The sequence below is a fragment of the Seriola lalandi genome, unplaced genomic scaffold (genome assembly GCF_002814215.2).
Source record: "Seriola lalandi dorsalis isolate HSWRI2012SDOR001 ecotype SW California unplaced genomic scaffold, Sedor1 jcf7180002054572, whole genome shotgun sequence".
Taxonomy (NCBI): Eukaryota; Metazoa; Chordata; class Actinopteri; order Carangiformes; family Carangidae; genus Seriola; species Seriola lalandi.
This window is the reverse complement of record NW_019525125.1, coordinates 1,575,261-1,594,418: the sequence shown is the minus strand read 5'-3', so window position 1 is coordinate 1,594,418 and position 19,158 is coordinate 1,575,261. Positions and strand designations below refer to the sequence as shown.

The 19,158-nt window shown below is 40.9% G+C and overlaps 1 protein-coding gene across 1 annotated transcript in view; it reads right to left on the bottom strand.

Moving 5' to 3' along the window:
- kcnt1b (potassium sodium-activated channel subfamily T member 1b) overlaps nt 1–16,043 on the bottom strand; it is a 68,209-nt gene extending 52,166 nt beyond the window's left edge. The window contains exons 1-2 of the mRNA XM_087176879.1: nt 15,963–16,043; nt 14,938–15,108 (exon numbers count right to left, since the gene is read on the bottom strand). Coding sequence (XP_087033005.1) covers nt 14,938–15,108; nt 15,963–16,003 — 212 coding nt within the window. The 5' untranslated portion in view covers nt 16,004–16,043. The remainder of the gene's footprint in view (nt 1–14,937; nt 15,109–15,962) is intronic.
- Nucleotides 16,044–19,158: the final 3,115 nt, after the last annotated feature.

The window sequence follows — 19,158 nt, the reverse complement described above, 5'->3', positions numbered from 1 at the left end:
GTCCTTGGCTAGAACTGAACCATGGACAGACATTGTAACTGTTACCATTCGTTTTTTTTGATAGCAGTGACAACCAGCTGCCCCATCCATGTCAACCTTTAAACCTCTCTCCATCATCGCTGTGATTACATTTATCATTATTAGTAGAATTTAGTGTTTTGTTATTTGCTCTATAAATCATGCTCACCAAAAGCTTAAATCTAATTCCTCTTTAGGACTGACATGAAGATCAAAGTCAGCAGTTGAGTATAGATAACTCAATATCATCTTTACTGGAGTCATCATCATTTCTTGCATCCTTAGCTGAACAGCTTCAGTGTTTGCAATTCTTGTTTGCGTAATGAAAACAGTGAGCACATCGCTCCGAGCTAAGCTGTCATTTCCAAACAAAGATCATTATAATCAAAAACATCAGAAGGTTTAGCAGGAAGAACAACAACATTTGAGAAGTGCAAACTTAATAGGTGCTGGAGATGAAAGACATAGTTCAAAATGGGTGAACCCGGCAAACCACTGGCACTGCAAAGTTCACATTCATTAGCAAAAAGTGCAGAAATAAACACAATGCATTTCCTTGAGGGGGTAATTATAAAACAACAAGAAAAAACAAATGGAAATATGTCTTCCTGAGTTAATGTCACCTCAAGCTTCAAACCCTGTGCAAAGAATTCCTGACCCATCTTTAAGCCCAATCCACATGCATTCTTTGGACCTGGGATAACACTGCCAACTCCGTAACACACCATGACATCCTTCCAGGTCTGTCATGCAAAATGCAGCAGCTGAGCTAGAGACATTTTCGCTCCAAGGGAAAGCTCTCCAGAGTATGTATTGAGTTTACTGGAGTTGTTTCAGTCGACTGAAAAACATTCAAAAGTACTGAAGTACTGGTGGACTTGTATCACTGAACATTTCTCAGTTGGTCTTTATTATTGATGGGAAATTATAGTTTCTAGTGAAGGAGGGATGGCTAGAGTTTTATTAATATTTGAAGAGATTTCATACAGTCGAAACCTCATGGTTCTGGCTTGAGTGATGTTCCAAAGAGTATTACACTGCAATTTTTGCATCACATATAATGATCTTTACCATTTTTGACAACACTAACATTCTTTATGGAATATATGTGTTTCTGTTTCAATGTTGTTTGTTGGGTTATCAAATGTAAAAAATAAAAATCACAGAAGTATTACACAATAAATGTTATTGCAGATTTTCCATATTTCAGTAAACAGATTGCAGATTTCTGATCACAAACATACCCAGAACTGTCAATGCCCTCAAGTTAATATCAACATCCAGGAGAAATATGTGCTGTAAATATTGTAGAGACAGAACACACTGCACCACCAGAACATTGGCTGTGCAGTGGTATCTGAAACACTGCCAAACAAGGACACACTCTCTTCTGCCAAACCAACCCCATATAACCTGCAGATGAGAGTGCCAATCTGAAGCTCTCAAGTTCTATTGTCTCTCTATGAAAAAAAACATGTCTCCCTCAGTTGTTACAGGTTCAGCCCATTTCACACAAACCACAATCTAATTTGTCTACCAAATGGCAGGAGTGAGTGTCCTCACAGTGGAGGCTTATGTAGAGAGGTGCAGACATGTGCTGAAATATAACATGTAGGTTTATCAAAATATGGAAGTAAGTCAACATAATCCCTCATGGTTTGCATTTTATTTCCGTCCATCAATCTGGTTGTATCGTATCAAAAATAACTTCACCCTTTCAAAGCAGTGTTATGGGATTTCTTCCTACCTTATAAAAACATCAGGATTCATAAAACTGTAATGGGAATGCAGCATGCACTGAATTATGTAATCACTATACACTGCAGCCATAAAATGAATCTCTGTGATGCTGAGAGAGAAATGATTGACGGCAGAAGCGTTTGCATTCATTCAGCTACAGTATCTGTCATGAAACTGACTCATAAATAGACGCACTGGTCGCGTTAATGTTCAACCCCAATAGGGAGAATATAGCATCCGGTGCGTAACGATTATGTCACTCACATTCCTATAAATTTCCATGGGAAATATCATGGTACGGATGAATAGATTTAATGGTAATGGGATATTGATCGCGGCGTAACTTTTGCGTAAGGATAATTACGAGCCAAGTTAACCTACTAGGAAGACTTTATGAACCATGCGCTCGCAGCATCATGTTATAACGCAGATGCTGCATGTGTGCAAGCGATCTGCATTCAGAAACATGCCACTTTGGTGCCGATCTGCGGCAGCTACCTTTGGCCGGCATCGCTCCCAAAAGAGCCCATGGTCCGGAGAGGGCTGGCGGGGTTGACCCAGGTGGGCTCTGGGGTTTTCTGTACATCGGTCTTGACGTCTGGGTCGATCTCCGAGGGCGAGGGCGTCAGCTTTGCACCTGCCATGGTTCTCCTGCCTCCCTAGAGTTACCTCCAGCAGAGAGCGGCCAATATGTTTCCTCCTCCTGGCGTCAGCACAGGCTCAGTCAGCGACCGACGCCGCCGGAAAACCGCATCCCCGTTTCACTGGTGCTGCACGAAGGCGGAGGGAGAGCGTCTCCCTCTCTGCCGCATCACGGGCTCCTCAGACACACTGAGGGCAGCATCGGCTTGTCTCCTGGTTATGGAGCGCTCCTCCATCCCTGATGGAAATGTGATGTTCCCTTGCGTCTGTAAGATTCACACGTCGTCACGATGTAACGTCAATGGCTTGGCCAACCCAACGGGCTCCCAAACCATCTTACATAACTAACGTGGTCAAATGAAATTATCCTCTTTCCCTTTGATCACAGAAACGTGCCAATCATTCACCTTCATCATGTCCATCAGTGCATCCTCTGATCTTCATTTCTAGAAGATGGTTTCTGAAGATTTAGATGCTTCTGAAATCCCAAATTTTATTCTCATTAAAGCTTATTGATCTTAGTAATTGAAAGGCTGCTGAATGGAAGATGGAACCGTGCCAATCAAACTCCTCACTATCTAGAGATCTTCATTATTCAGCTTCTTTCAGCTGTTGTTAGTTTTGACTGCGGACAAAGGGCAAAGAATAATGGCAAACCACAGATAAATGAGCAGGTGGCCTAGACAAACACTCCACAATCAGTCCGGTTCGCATGGAAACACACACACCTGGAGTACACCTTACATGAGAAATAATATTAGAGTGTCAGTTCATTTCAAAAGGCCAGAAAGTTCTGCTTTTTAGACTTTTTATCTCATTACAAGTTGGGTTTTCTTTAATGGGTAGTCATGTGTTGTTACAACAATACACTGATAATGAAAATTAATTATGTATCATTCAGTCATATAATAACAAAGCTCCTTTACTGAGGAGATAGTGCACTTTTAAAAATCTGAGTCAATTTGCAACAAGTCAAAGCAGAGATACACACTGACACATGCAGACAATTGTATAAAATTCAACATATAAACATGTGTTTTGAGTTGATCTAGTTTGTGACTTTGAGGAGTTTGTTTCAGAGCTCGCAGACCCACAAAGCAAACACAAGATGTTGTCTAGATTTAAAGGACAGCCACACTGTGACAAAGTGTCCTTCACTTTGACTTATTCATTGTCATGGAGAATTGAGCTTACCACAGCACACATTAGACAAAGAGCAGGGAAAGGTCCTGCACATGGGACCAGACTGCCCCAGCACTAACACATCAGAGTCAGTTAGACTTTCAGTGATATTCATTATCCATGGTCCATTTGTTTTCTCATCTATCCGACTTACATGTGCTTGGACTGAAACGTAGAATAAACTGGAGCACCTTAATGAAACATGAACATCACAGAGGCGGAATCGTGAACAACACCTCCCTGTGTGAGGGAAGAGCGTGAAACTACTGAGCCACTGTGCCTCCCACATTTGCTGTAACACCAAGAAGTCAGAAGTTCACAAGCATTTAAGAACTTTATGATAATTACTGAATTGTAACCTGAGGTGGGGGAGGGGCGTGTTACTAGCCTAGCAGGTGATTTTCACATTATCAGCCTGGACGCTGATTGTACAGCCGTTCAGGTACACAAGGCAGGAGACGATGAATGGAGTTTTCCCTGTGACCTTGTTCAGACTTGGCATTAACATCCATCTCAGGTGATCCCATCACAAGCAGACACCAAATACTTGATTGACAAACATATGATTTTCACACTTTTAACAATGATTCAAATTTACATCTAATTTTCTAAAGATTAAGATTTTCTAAAGATTAGGTTGGCGTAGTTTTGTGCCCGACATGGATTCAGAACAGCTTCTCATCTCTGGATCATCATCATGATCTTAATGCCCTGTTTACAGTCATGTGTTCATACGATGCTGTTCATTTCTAATGTAGCCAGAGGAGCCACATGAGCTGAAGCCTCGCTTGTAATGAATTTAGGAAACACATAATGCACTCCACATTCATTTCACATGGCATTTTAGGTTCAGCCTTCAGGAAACGCATTAAATTATCTGTCGATAGTAACCTTGGGATTAGAGAGAGAGGGGTGGGGCCGTGGATAGAGGCTAGATAGAGTGTTTAATCCACAGCTAGATAGGAAAAACTGGGAGTCGAAAGAAAAAAAAAATCTCTTCTTTTTCCTTAACAGCTGATATAAACATACATGTGAGCAAGCCACTTAATCATGATTCTGTTCCTGTAAAGAGGCTTTGTGGTGCCTAGTATAAAATGGACTGCCTGATTAGGTCTGATTAGCCTTGAGATGTCAGTGTGTGCAACGACGGTATTTAGTATACAACATTGATATTAATGTTATGTGTTACATACAAGTACCAAGTCAACTTCCTCTGCATATTCCACCTCCACTCCTATCCTAATTGCCAAACAACATTATCCAGCAATTAAAGCTGTAATGTATTTATGAAAGTATGCTGCTAGATGAGCATTGTGGTATTATTTAATCATGACAGCAAACAAATGGAGACTGTGTCTGTGCTCTAAGTGCCTGTCGGTGGGTTCGATTGATTCCAAGGAAAGAGTCAAAGTCATGAAAAACAGAAAGAAATGAATGGATTGAGGAAAAATATCAAGATGTGTCAGAGAATGAGAAGAGAGGGGGATGGAGACACGTTCTTCAGCAGCAGGAACAGGAGCAGAAGGACAGATGTGAGCACAGAGACACTATGTGGTGAAGTAAAGAACTGCACAGTGTGAGTCGTGCCAACAGCAATACTGTAAAAACATACTGTACAAGGAGCAGGCATCAGGCAGTGCTGGCTAAATTTATTTTATATCTAATGACACAGATGGCAGTATAGCTCCAGGGTTTATCTCTCGTGAGGTCGTACTGCAGTATCCTTGAACAAGCTGCTCAAACTCTTCACAGGCTTCAGGTGCATCGCAGAAGCTGGTAGAACCTGCAACCCAACCAGAGGAGCATAGGATCCATTATGCTCAAATGAAGCAAGCAGAAAACTACATTTAATATAGGTGCCAGAGAGAGTTCTGAAATGACTATTAGCCCACCTAATGGCCTCAGATTCACACAGAATATTCACATACATGATGTCAGACCCAAGTTATGGTAGCATATCCCTGATGTAACAAACATAAAGAGAGCGGTGAAGCCTATTTAAATGGAAGAGGAATCAGATTCTGCAGGATGAGTAACTTCCTGCCACTGAGATGAAAAAGAGCAGAAAAAAAGGAAACTGAGTTTTGGGGACAGAGCTGATAAATGCCACACCATGTTCTACCATTGTGACACAGGTGTCACATTTTAAGTTGTACAGTTGCAGAAAAGAAATGGGAGCAATAAGGGATTACTCATTTGTTCATGATGTCGGATTAAAAAAAAACAAAAAAAAAAAAAACCAGCAGTAATTAATAAGATTTCTTCCAGCTGCCAGGTTTGATTTGAGAGCTGCATAAAAAAAATGACAGATTTCCTTATTATCATGACTTGAATTTGTAGGCCACATTCTGCCTGTGCAGAATACCAAAGGCGATGATGGACCAGATAGTTTAGTAATACATTTTTAGTGAGCGACCAGGCCTCTGTCTAAAGCATCAAAATCATTTGGTGCGCTTCGGCTCCATGCTCCATGCTGCAGATGGGTGTTGAGAGCTGTAATAATACTTCCACTGTCAAAACATATTAAGGCAGTGAGCTAGTGCTGCTGTGGGCGAGCTGTCTGCCTGTGCACAGCATAGCCAGAGAGGGGGAAGAAGTCTAGCCAGTGCCACTGGCAGGCTCACACACAGGAGTGTACGCACGCACTGGAGCACCGCATTCAGAGGGAAGCTTTTGCTCGCCGACTGCTGGTTTGCCAAAGGCTTTTTCGTGCAAAGAGGTTCAACTACCCATTTATTGGTCATAACCTTATGTGCTCTTCCAAAAACGAAGATGTCTGGGAAGGTTCACTTGTGTAAAATTGAGTGTGCCAGAGCCAATGGTTCATTTGGAAAAAAAAAAAAAAAAAGAGATTATTAAATTATGTCTTTTTATATCTTAAATGTGAAAAGATCAGACTCCCTGTTGAAGAAGAAACAAATACTACCTCAGCTTGTGCAGATATATGTGCAGCATTTACTCACCCTCTATGCCTGCTATTTTGTTTGTTTTCTTTTTCGACATACAGCTACAATTTCCAATTTAAACCTCTGAAAATATGCAGGCACTTTTATTAGGCCACATTACTAACAAATAGGCCATGTTCAACAGTTTCATGAATAAAACAAATGCTCCCAGCATGATGGTGCGCCAAAAAGCAGCGATGATGCTGTTCTCATTTGCATGAAATGGGAGAATCAGCTCATGTGTTTGTGGATGTAGCTAGAAATTTATTTTTCTTATTTTAAAGTAGGTGAACAACTGCAAAAAAATTCATAAGTGATAGTAGCAGAAACTTTTCATCTTCTTCAGTAATAACTCACAGCCTAGTCTGTATTGATCCTTGTATGGGGAACTGTTTGAGTGATGGCCTCCTCACTTGCCATCTCCCCAAAAAGGTGAGATATAGTTTTCTGTCATAAATCAGGGAGACTCACTTGGATCAATTTCAGTGTTTTTTTGCCACAATATATTTTATCATTTGACTCACAGTACAAACATACATGTATATCAGACTAATGAATTTCAATGTTATTTTTAAACTCAAAGTCATAAGATATGTGGTTATATGACCAAGTAATAAAATGTATGTCCCAGGAATACACAAAGTTACACTATATCAACACATTGATATTATATCACTGCAGTATACTATATTATATATATATATATATATATATATATATATACACATATACACACTCACACACTTACACACACACACACACAGCCCAGTTCTACTTTTAAGGAATTTCACAGCCTCAGGGACAAGAGCCAAGAGCCAGCAACACTTGCAGCTGATACGAGTGGAGTGTACTATGCAAACTGTATGTCTTTTCCAAACATATACAAAAAGGTATACACAGACAGCAAGCATTTAGAAATTAGCCATGTTTCATTATTCGTGGAAAGCAGGAATGACAAAGATTCTATTTAAAAGAACAGAGAGATAATTGCTAGATGGTGTCTAAGTAAACAGGCAGTAGGTGAGAGAAAAAAAACAAAAAACATCACTAGAGCGGCAGGCAGTCGAGTCATTTTCTCTGGGCTCATTACTAAAATAATGCTGCAAATCCGTGATCAGTGAACCATAACAGCAATATTGATTATGAAACGTTTTCCTGATTGTCTTGACCAGGCAAAAATCAAGCAGGCAAATAAGTACAGCACCAAAGATTAAATCTCCTCATAATTTATTCTACATAAAAACCAGTATGAGACATTCATGAGCCATAATTGATTAGTATTTCAGATTATTCTAGTCAAGGCCAAAACTGTGCAAACTGTTTACAAAACCAAGCACATACTTTGACTCTAATGTAGCTTTGAGATTTGGCCCTCATGCATTTGATTGAATCTCTTTGAACTAGTGGAAGTAGGCTACTTGTGTTCTGTGATTCCTGGATAATCCTCTATGTGATGCTGCATGTCTCACACACACCCACAACACCGGAAACCCCTCTACAGGGCTGACATCCTCATCAAATTGTCTCCATCATCACAGCTGTTTATTAAAGTCTGACGAGCGAACTGCACCGATGCTAATTAAGTTGGCAAGACAAACCACGGGAGCTAAACAGCAAATGCGTCAGAGATTTCCAGGCACAAAGATGCAATGGCCCAGAAGAGGAAGACATTCTGAGGGGTGAAGGAAATCCTGTTTTTCTCTCAGGACCCACCCGCCCCCCCCCGATCATTTTCTCTTTGCAGTCTACCTCTAATCGTCTTTCCCAATTGAGATATCCCTGTGAGAATGTGTGCTCATCCACTGTAATGATTTCATATGAAGACCAATAAAAGCCCTTTAGCAAAGCTGTGCGCTTTCATTTTTTTCATCTTAAGCATGTGTGCCACTTTCAATAATACCTCCGCTGTGTTAAAGGGAAATAAATCTGAGCAGAAATTGCTGAAATGGAGCCCTGTTCAAATTGAGCTTTTCAGGAATGCAATGCCTGTCGCATGTCATTTTTCTCTCTCTCTCTCTCTCTCTCACACTTTCACTGTTTACATGGTCACATTCCAGGTTCTGCTCACTGGCTGCACAAATCCTTTGGACAAACTTGCCTCCATAGATTATGATAAAATAGACAGAATGTGGATAACATGTTTGGGGCCTCATTGTGACACAAAGAGTAATCCTTAAACTGACAGCACGTCAGAGACACACAGTCACTCTGTTGCTGATGAGAACAAGTCTAGCAGCCCTCAAGTGTCGCCCACTCACTCTGCTGATGGTGGTGACTAATGTCACCTATGGTCTAAATTGCAAACTCTGGTTGCTAAGTGGAACCGGTAACAACACTCGTACTTTCAAGCACATAAGATGTTTAGGAGAGATGATGTCGGGAAACTTTGTGGTCACAACCTGAGATGTGAAGAACTGTTATCATTACTAAATTTAATGATTTTCACTTCATGGAATTGTGGTCCAGAAACAGGTCTTTGTGCATGTCAACCTCCATGCAACTAAAGATGCACTAAATCCTTTCCCAGAACAGCCAATGTCCAGTTTTATCTTATCAACCATAGCTGGGCAAAGCAAGCTTGCTAACTAGCATACCGCCTACAATAATAATCAAGCGTTACCTCCAAAGGAAAGGAGCACATCATTAGTCAACTACATTAGTTTGAGGGTTTATAGATGACATTAAAAAAACCTGTCACCTGTCCTGCTCTTTATTGTATTTGAGGAAGTTTACACTCAAGAAACCCCAGCCACTGTTACAGGTATACATTTGCCAAACTCACTGAAAAACTCACCTTTTCTCATAAGGCTAAAAGTGAAAAGATACTGACATGTATAATTTTCTCCTTAGTGTACCCATAATTCTAGGACTAGCTCTACACTGCAATGTGTATGAGCAATGCTCATTCTTCATGTAGCATAACATAAGTCATCAGCTGGTGAGGATGTTGACTTTTTGCCCGGGACTATGTAACTTTAGAGCCTCAGACTTTTGGCACAAAAAAAATGATGTAGACATCAGGTGCATATTTACGGCTACTTTTAAAAGGATTGTTGTTTTAAAACAAGTCATCTGTAGACAGCGTTTTCAACCAAAGCATGGAGCTAATGTCTGCCAGCAACATTATCGTGTGTTGACATTAACAGAAATTTGTAGGACCATACCATAAACTTCATCATCATGATACATTTCCACTTATAGACACACACAGACACACAACACCTAAATATCTTTAGTTGTTGTTATATAAACAAATGTATGTGTCTTGTTGACACTGCTCAGCATTACTGCATTGATCAGATAAATGAGAACTGCCATTCTAAATCTGAAATGAGCGGGAATTTGGAATTGAGCCTGAAGTGTGAACAAAGCATGAGAGCACTCAACTGTTAGTCCTTCATGACTTATTAAACCTAATCGTCCTCATCATCTTCACATCATCAGCCTCTTTTCTCTCTGGTCCTTTCCCCTCCTTCTTCCCTCCTATCTGTCATCTATTTCATCTTCCTCATTCCCTCCCTCTGGGTTTCTGAGTTCCTTCTGCTCGTCACCTCCCGCTTTGTCTTTGTTCCCTATCTTATTATCAGCCTCCTGAACTCGCTCAGATAGAAATCATCCAGGCATCAAATCCCAGCAGTCACTTCTGCCACAGAATCAGTGCAAACAAACAGCTGCTGCCAGCATCAGTGCACATTTACTGTCTTCTGACACTTTATTCCCTTTGGAGCTTGGTCCTGTAATATCTATCTATCTATCTATCTATCTATCTATAAGAGGTCTCCAAGAGATGAAACCCCTCTCTTCATATGAAAACATCACATTTTCTGATTTACCATAAAATATATTGACAGAGGATCCGAGGAAAATTCAACAACTTGGGTTATGAAACATATCAGAATCAATGTTGATCAACTCAGAAGTTTATACATCAAGCTGTCATAATGGATTTTCACAGCAAGATGATTGAATGATCCATGACTGCGCCTAGCTGTTGCTCGACATCGGAACATGCATCAGTGCTGGGTCACCACTCCAAGTGTCATTATTTGACTCACAAGGAAGTGCTAAGAGTTGATTTAGTGACCAATTAACATCTCAGTCAACATTACTCCCATCAGCATGCTGCCTTGATTAGAGGAGAAAAAAAAGGCCCAGGAAACAAGATTAGACACGCACAGAGACGATGGATGGAACCAATTTTCTCCCTGCTGCTCTTTCTGTTTTCAACCCTGTCGGCATGTACAAAAGTGTTTTTGTGGCTTGTTTCTATTTCTGACGTTGACTGAGGCTGGCCCCCCTCTGCTGGCTGACAAACTGAGAAGCAAACCCACGTACACACACTCGGATGTATAATCAGACACTCACAGGCACACACACACCAGAGTGTCCACACTGAGAAAAAACATACACGAACACCTGCAGAGACAATACTCTCTCTCTCACACACTCACACACACAAACACACACACACACACACACACCCTTGTCAGACCCATGACTTCAGCGTGATTGTTCCTCTTCAGCTCCCACACAGCCAAGCTGTCATTACATACCTCTGACACCCAACCCTGGAGATAATGACAGTCCAGGAAGAAACCCCCACCCCCCCACCCCCTCCTGCTCTCCCCACAAGCACACTGTACGCCCACATCCACAAAGAGATGAACTGATACACAAGGACACACATACAAACATCACAAAAGGGCTTATTGCCCTGCCTTGACACCGTTGGAGTGACACACATTGAAAACCTTGCATTTGCCCACAGACATAAAAACAAACCAATTAATCCACACTGACATGCCAGATTTCGGAACATTATGACGTCACTAGAGCCAAGTAGGGTTAAGAAACACAACTGAACAGACAAATTATAAACAAAACGCCCAGTTCAACAATATTATCTAATCAAAACTGGCTTACAATGACAATTACTGGTAGACTATAAATTTGTCAGTTGGCAGGAATTTGGAACATTACCCTTCAAGCACATTGTTCCAAAAACCTCTACTTGGCCGTCACAAGCAAGAAACTGTTGGGAAGGACTGTATTAGACCTTTTTGGGCAATGCTGCAAATCAATGAGTGGGACAACTTTATGGTGATATGGGATTTTTACATTAATTTCATAAAGTAGGATTTCTTTTGCTAGATTACAACATCACTGTCTGGTTATTTACACTATCAACAGCTCCAAAAGTGATTTCCCATTGAATTCACAATATGACAGTATACTAAATATACATACGTTGAGGCACCACCTATTCATTTTTGATAGTGAAAACACAAAGATGTGAGTTAGTTGGGCAGCCATAAACATATGTTTTTTGCAGAGCTACTTCCTGATTCAAATGTGGCATTGTGTACCTGTCTTGTTTGTGCACAGACACATTTTTCTAATGCAGTGGACAGCAGTAACGATACTGGTCACTAGGTTAAACCATCTTTGTAACAAGATGTTTGTGCATCTGAATGCTGTTGTTGCCACACCTCTCTATCAATGTATTACGTTTAGTGAATAGTTTAGGGGGGGGGGGGGGGGGGGGGGGTTTGTTCTGGCTCTCCCTCTAGGGGTTAATTTGTTTTGAGGGTTTACACTCGACAAAGCATCAGCACAGGAAATAATCAACATCACAACCATGAGCATGCAGAAAGTCATCAACCACGAAATAGAGTGTCCCCAAAGCTCAGTGACACCGTCTGCTTCCATCTCCACTCCAGAGCTCAGAAACTAGCAATTTCTGTCCAGTGACAGAAGACACTGTCAACAGTGGTGTTTTCTTCTTATTTAGTCATTTCCTAACATACACACTGTACAGATGTGTGTATGAGTGTGTGTGTGTGAAAAGCTGCTATTTACAGTATTTACAGTGTGTGTTTGTTATGGCAGGGTCTGGGAATTATCTAGCTCTGTTACAAGACCTAGCATGCGGACGGACGGACGGACGGACACACACACACACACACACACACGTGTTGGTAACCCAGCAACAAGCCCTAATTACCCTTTGCAATTGAATAGTGATCAAGAAAACTATTCACAGGAGACCCACTGGATGAAACAGGCACACAAAACATACACTTACTCTTACACACATACATGATCTACGCATCCAAGATCCAGATCAAGCCTGAATGCCATACTTCAGCATCTCAAGGTCGTCATGACAAAGCCTACATGTCATTGTCTATTAAAAGATAAGCCTAATGCTACTGTACGTTGACTGTATTTGCATGTAATTAATATGTAGTGTAATCTTTACCACGAACGAGTGTTACTTAAAATCTCTTTGGCTCAAACCATTTGTTATCCTTTATGTCAACAGTGCTGACAAAACAGGCATGTAGCCAAAAAAACAAAGCCAAAGCATCTGTAGTTGAATACCGAGAAATCACTACATACGTTGGGAAGGCACACAGAGACCAATGTGTGGAGAGAAATGGTCAAATACTGGACCACTGTAAATGTTATGTGTGGACAAAAGGCCTCACATTGATATAAAACATACTGACAGCATTGTACTGCAGGGAGCCAGGGAGACGGAGGAGAGTCAACAGAAGAAAAAAAAAAGAGGGAGAGTCTATGGTGGCAAAACAGATTCTCATATTTATTTCATATTTTGTCATTTTTGGTTTAAGGTAACTTTTCACCTATGATGATATTCATTTTTTATTCATACGATACAGATCAATGAGCTAATCACGACACACAAAAAAGGCATCCAATTAAGGTTATCGACTCTTTACATGAAGCATAGCTGCTGCTGACAACCAGCAGCCTGGGTTTGAGAGATAACATACACAGTGTGCTCACAGTCAGATTCAACTATTGATAAAATTATAAATCAGTGGTATTGTTACAGGCACAACCAGGTGTGCAAATCTACAAGACAAAAAAGACAGCCTCTTGGTAATGGTGCATCGATGATGATATAAGAATAAGAATTTACACATCGACAAAATGAGGGCTCTAAAATGAAGCAGAGGTTCCATTTTGGATATCTCAAAACCTCAGAAAAATCAAACAGCAACTACAGTATCTGCACAGCAAGATAAAACAAGGTATCTTAAATTTCTTGCATGAAATGGCCCGTTCAGTGGAGATGAGACCTCTGCCCTCTCTTTTTCCAGCTTCTTTAATAAGAACTAAGCTAACCTCTCTCCTTAAGGCAAGGTACTTGCCTGATTTTAAATCAACCATCTCTGATATGTCAAACACCCTCAGGCCACAGGCAGCTGCCAATATTAATGGACTACAACGGTTTACAGCAGTCTTAAGAAGATCCTTTAACAAACAGCAAACTGGATTTAACAGTGTAATAAAGTTCAAGTAATGAGTCTCATGGTAACTTTGAAATTTAAAGTTACTGATAAAGCAATGGGAGGACTATAAAACAGTACTCTCCATGTGCCAATGCTGCTAGCCTGAGAGAGAGAGAGAGAGAGAGAGAGAGAGAGAGAGAGAGAGAGAGAGAGAGAGAGAGAGAGAGAGAGAGAGCTGCATTTCAGCACCATGGAGAGCTCCACAGTATTCAGCTGTGGCTGACTCTCAGTTACTTCTTCCCGTCTTGGGCAGCAAACAGCATCCATTGGTCTGCTTCTGCAACCGCAACAACAACTGAGCTCTTCAGAGACTCCGAAACACTCAAGCATTTTAATGACTGTTACAACAGTCAAGGGCCAAGGGAGGGGCTATTTCATGCTTAGCTCAAAGCAAGAGGAAAATGCAATCTCAAATTTACTTCAACACTACTTGATGTACTTTGCTTTTCTATGCTAATTTCAGTGTGTTTTTCTTGTTTCTGTGGATAACTGTCCATCTTTGTGTCAATAACTTTGAATCAGAGAGGAAAGACTTGTTTTTAAAGTGACTTTGAACCAATGTGACACTTAGAGTAGTAAGACACAGTCATCATTGAAGAGGCAGGGATACCCATTTCCCTGTTGGCAGTAGTTCATATAGTCAACAAGCGCAATACAGCCATAAAGTCTGCATGAGGAGCAAGACTCTTACTTTTTCTCTAGAAAACCTCTTGCTCCACTGTTTCTATTTCCATTGCAATATCCACCTACACATCAAACCAACAGCTAAGTCCTGCCACATTCTCTAGGGGGCTGTTGTGAAAAGCCACTCTGGGCAATGCAGAAAAACAGTAACTGAAGTAGAAGTAGATGAGGCAGCTTGGGGGAAAGCAATGTAGTCTGTAACACACAACATATATGTAACTTCTGGAATGTGTGGACTATCATTAACCACTGACAACAGTGTTTCAAGTATCACGGGAGATTTAACATAGAGTAGATGTATGCATGCACACATACACACAAACACAAAGCGCCCTCTCCAAGAAAAGCCCTGGGCAGCCTCTCATATTCTACATACTGTACAGTAATAGTGTTCGTCATGTTACCTGTCATCATTCTGAAATGTCTGGTCCCCCAGCAGTAAGTCCCTGAAGCGGTAGCGAGGCGGAAGAGGAGGCACCTCTGAATCCACATCTGCCATCTTGAGAGCCGAGATGTCCAGAATAACACCTGAGTTGCTGCTGTTATTCTTCTGCAGGGTCTCAGTGGAGGGCCTGCTGTATGAGAAGAGCAGTATCTGCACATCAGTATTCCAGCTTCTGCACTGGTCTGCTAAGAGAGCCTGTTACATTACAATGATTCATATTACAGCTCAATTTACAAGTTAACAGACAGAACAATAAGGCGCCTAAGATAATTTGTTAATGCAGGGAATTCAAGGCAATGAATGAAAAGTCCATTACTGGTGGGAAGATTCAATGCTCTGGGAAGTGTGAGGGCAGTTAAAGGGCTGTATGATATGCAAGAGCGGACTTTTCAATCAAAACAATCAATGTTCAGACTATGGTCTATAACAGGGAATATGGCTTAAGTTGCAATTATTGAGGATGACTTAATAAGAACAACTGATAATATTTTCATTGGGCCTCATCTGAATAATGCAAACACTTGAATGAAGAAGCTCGTCTAACTCCTAAGCTTTTCCATCTGCAATGTCAAACACAGTTGAGAAAAACAACTTAGATGATTTGATTTGCTAAACGGGGACCTCATTTTCGGAGTCAAAGCAAGTCATGCATGAAAGTCTGAACTGATGCAGATTATGTATGCAAACTGTCCTATTTCATATGCATCACGTTTTAACAAACAAAATCAAATCAACATATACAATCGTATACATTATTCATAAAAGAAACACTAAAATTTTGCCCCCGTCAAAGTGGACAGTGTCAGGTTATTACAGAAACAAACATGAAAATGCAACCCACCTACTTACAATAGTATGTGTGTATGCCATTGTGTGTGTCTACTGCATACAGTACTGGCTACATATTTGTGTGTGTATGTATATGTGTTTCTACAATGTCACTCAGTGTCACATGTAGGGGAATGAAGTGCTTAAGGAAATTACCTGTCACCATGGGAACTCGATGGTCGGCGTGGAGGGCTCATGGCTGCCTCTTGTGGAGGGGGTTTGATTGACAAACCAGAGGGAGAGAAAGAGAGGGATGAGAGTTTAAATACACTTATTAAAAATTCACCTCGTTAAGACTTGGGGAGGATGTAACATGATTACATTCACTGCCTGTGTCGCAGCTTAACTCTGCTCCAAGTTGAGCAAGCCCTCTGAAATGTGCCACTCTTTAAACAGAGTGGGATTACAGAGACACACTTTAATGCAACGGTGCATTTTAATATTAATGTGTTCACTGTCTCACACATGCCCAATTGATGCTGTTTTATTATTTATAGTATATATTCTGATAAAGTGGAAAGTAGCATTTCAGGGAGGGTCAATCATCTATTACTTGCCTCCTGTTATGTGTTTACTGGAGGCACCCTACGGTATAGGTTTTATTTTGTGCAGCCATGGCTAGCAGGGATCCCCTTATCAAGGAGGTGTTAAACCCATTTTCTGCCCATGAAGCAAAACAGGGAGAAACAGGACAGTGACATTTCTACCACACCTCTGTACACTGTATGAATGTGTAAGAATGTATATACTGTCATTAATGTGTGTGTTTCTGCTTGAGTGAATCCATGTTCAGCTAATTTAACAAATGGTTTTTACATGTTTAAATCACATGATTTAGTCGTATCTAGTGTTAAGATTGCTTCAATTTCCCTCTAAAGTGCTACAGAGGGAGCAATAAGTGGGTAATACAGAGCTGTGTATTTGTGTGTGCGGTCATCATAGTACAGTGTGGGCAGCCTTGAGTGCGCTAATAGCACCCAGAGACATGCTCTGCCTGATTAACAGTGAAAGCAAAGAGCCTCAGATGCACAGACAGAGGAAAGAGAGTGGGGTCATGACAAATGAGTGTGTTGGAGAGAAGAGGAGAGGAGAGGAGAAGAGGAAATAAACAGGGTGAATGCGGAAGAGTAAAGAACCAAGTGAAAAGATAAAATAAGGAAAAAAAGAAAAGAAAAGTCTGCCATTGGAGTAAAATAAACCTTGTCCCCTGTGTAAATACAGAGTCTGCAACCTTTGAGAGCTGACATAATGGATGAGGCAAAGTGACCACAATAATAGCGAACAGAGTTGCTCCCGGTAACAGACCGTCTCCACTTAATGGAGAGAATACCAAAGATTCAGACCAAAGAACAGATCAAGCGAAAAAAGTAGATGCAAGGCAGGGATAAAATGGGTCTCTAAATAAATAAGAAGGCCCAGGGTGGGAAGAATTAAAAAAAAAAAAAAAAAAAATGAATCAAAACTGACTAATAAGACATGTGAAAATAATATGCAGTCTTATGGACACTGACAGTGTATTGTAAGAGTGTGGTTAGGCAAAAATAAAACTGTCATTTGGACAAGGGTTTATCTCAGAAACACATCATCATATTTAAAAAAGTTTGTTAATTACAGCACAAAGCCTTGAAAAGCTTCCATGCTAAAACAGGCTGCACAGTGTGCACACTCACATTTACTTACTATAGTCATTCTTCAGAACCTTGTCACTTTTGGTCATGAGTTTCATCATGTACCATTGATCAACCAAAACATCTGTAATTAAATCCACTATAAATCTTAGAGGCACACTAGCTAAAAAGTCTGCAAATGGATAGGAAGGTCACAATAAACTCCCATATGAGCACGATTGCAAAATTAAGCATTAACGTATAACAATGTTTAAAATATAGAAAATGCAACAAAATTGAACCACAAGCTTAATGGTATAATTGAAGTTTCCCTACAAATTCCCTTCAGCATGAATGGCAATGTTATGACCAACAGACATTATTTACTTATTCTACAAGTTAAGTAGCTAAACTCAGAAATGAGCACCACAAAGTCAGGCTCCCTGAAGAAACATAGGCTACACGGTTTGACCTCTTGCTAAATTCGTTTACCTGGCTGTGTTCCCGCTTCTGTCCAAGGTCCCATCATCATAAACATAGGTTTGGTTTAGTAGACCTCCAAAGACTGTCCATACAGTACTGCCTGAGTGACAGAGGATGTTTGCCATCAACGTGTCCCTGCGACAGCTCTGTCATCATTGGAAAATGGCAATTACAAGGGGGAGGGAAATCGACTCGAGTGGTCAGGTGGCAAACAAGAGTCCAACGGAGTTAGCTTAAGCTTTCAGGTAAATCAAAACTAATCCTCGTGGAGCCTCTCGATGACGGAAAGACGGGTCATGAACAAGCTAGCTTACTCCCAGTACTAAACAGCTGTCTAGGTGCTGGCTAGTTGGGTTATTTACGTTTATGAGGAAAAATTAGTTCCGGCCCTCAGCTTTGATTGGCTGACGTGCCTTCGAAACCGTTGTAAATTATCGCACACCTGACGGTTAATTTAAATATCAATGCGCGAGACCGCAAAAAAACGCCACTGATACGGACGGACTTCATTGTCGCTTAGCAACAACTTTGTTTGCTACTGTTGACGAACTACATAGCTCGGCGGAAGAACTGATGAACTGTTATGTTGTGGATTATCAACTTGATTTTCCACTTGCCGTCTGTTCTTTTTTAAATTAGCTCGCAATCCGTAACTGTTTTAAGCTGATCACAAATCACAACGCCCGGTCTAAAACCCCCTTGAGCCGCGCTTCTTAAGGCTTTCCCCGTTGATGTCTTCTGACATTGGCGAGCGGAGTTAAAATAAGGACATCACGAAAGCGCGCTGTGCTGGCTGTCGGTTGGTTTCCACGCTTTCCTGTCAGCATCAGCATCCTTTTCCTCCCCAGGAAAGAGCAGGAGGAGGGCGCCCGTTTCTCAACCTGAAGTCACCCACGGGTGCCTCGCCATCTGCCGGAGAAGCTTGAAATGATTCTGTCTCTATAGAGGGAGCTGATGCGTTTGAAGTTGTCACGAAACTTCTCACAAAAATCCTTTTTTCGTGTGTGTGTGTGTGTGAAACGAATACACCTGACTGTAGATGCTGTAATTCTGCGTTGTCATGGTTTTGTCCACACCATTTGCCAAATAAAATCACGCTTGTCTTTGAATTTAAAGTTGTAAGACAGCGGGTTTATGTCTAGACAAACAAAGACTCCTTCTGCTTTATAAGAAATGTCATATGGGGTTAAATACTTCTGTCAATCACGTGTATGCACAATATCCTCATCTGTCAGAGTCATCTGGTGGTAAGAGGTAGAAAG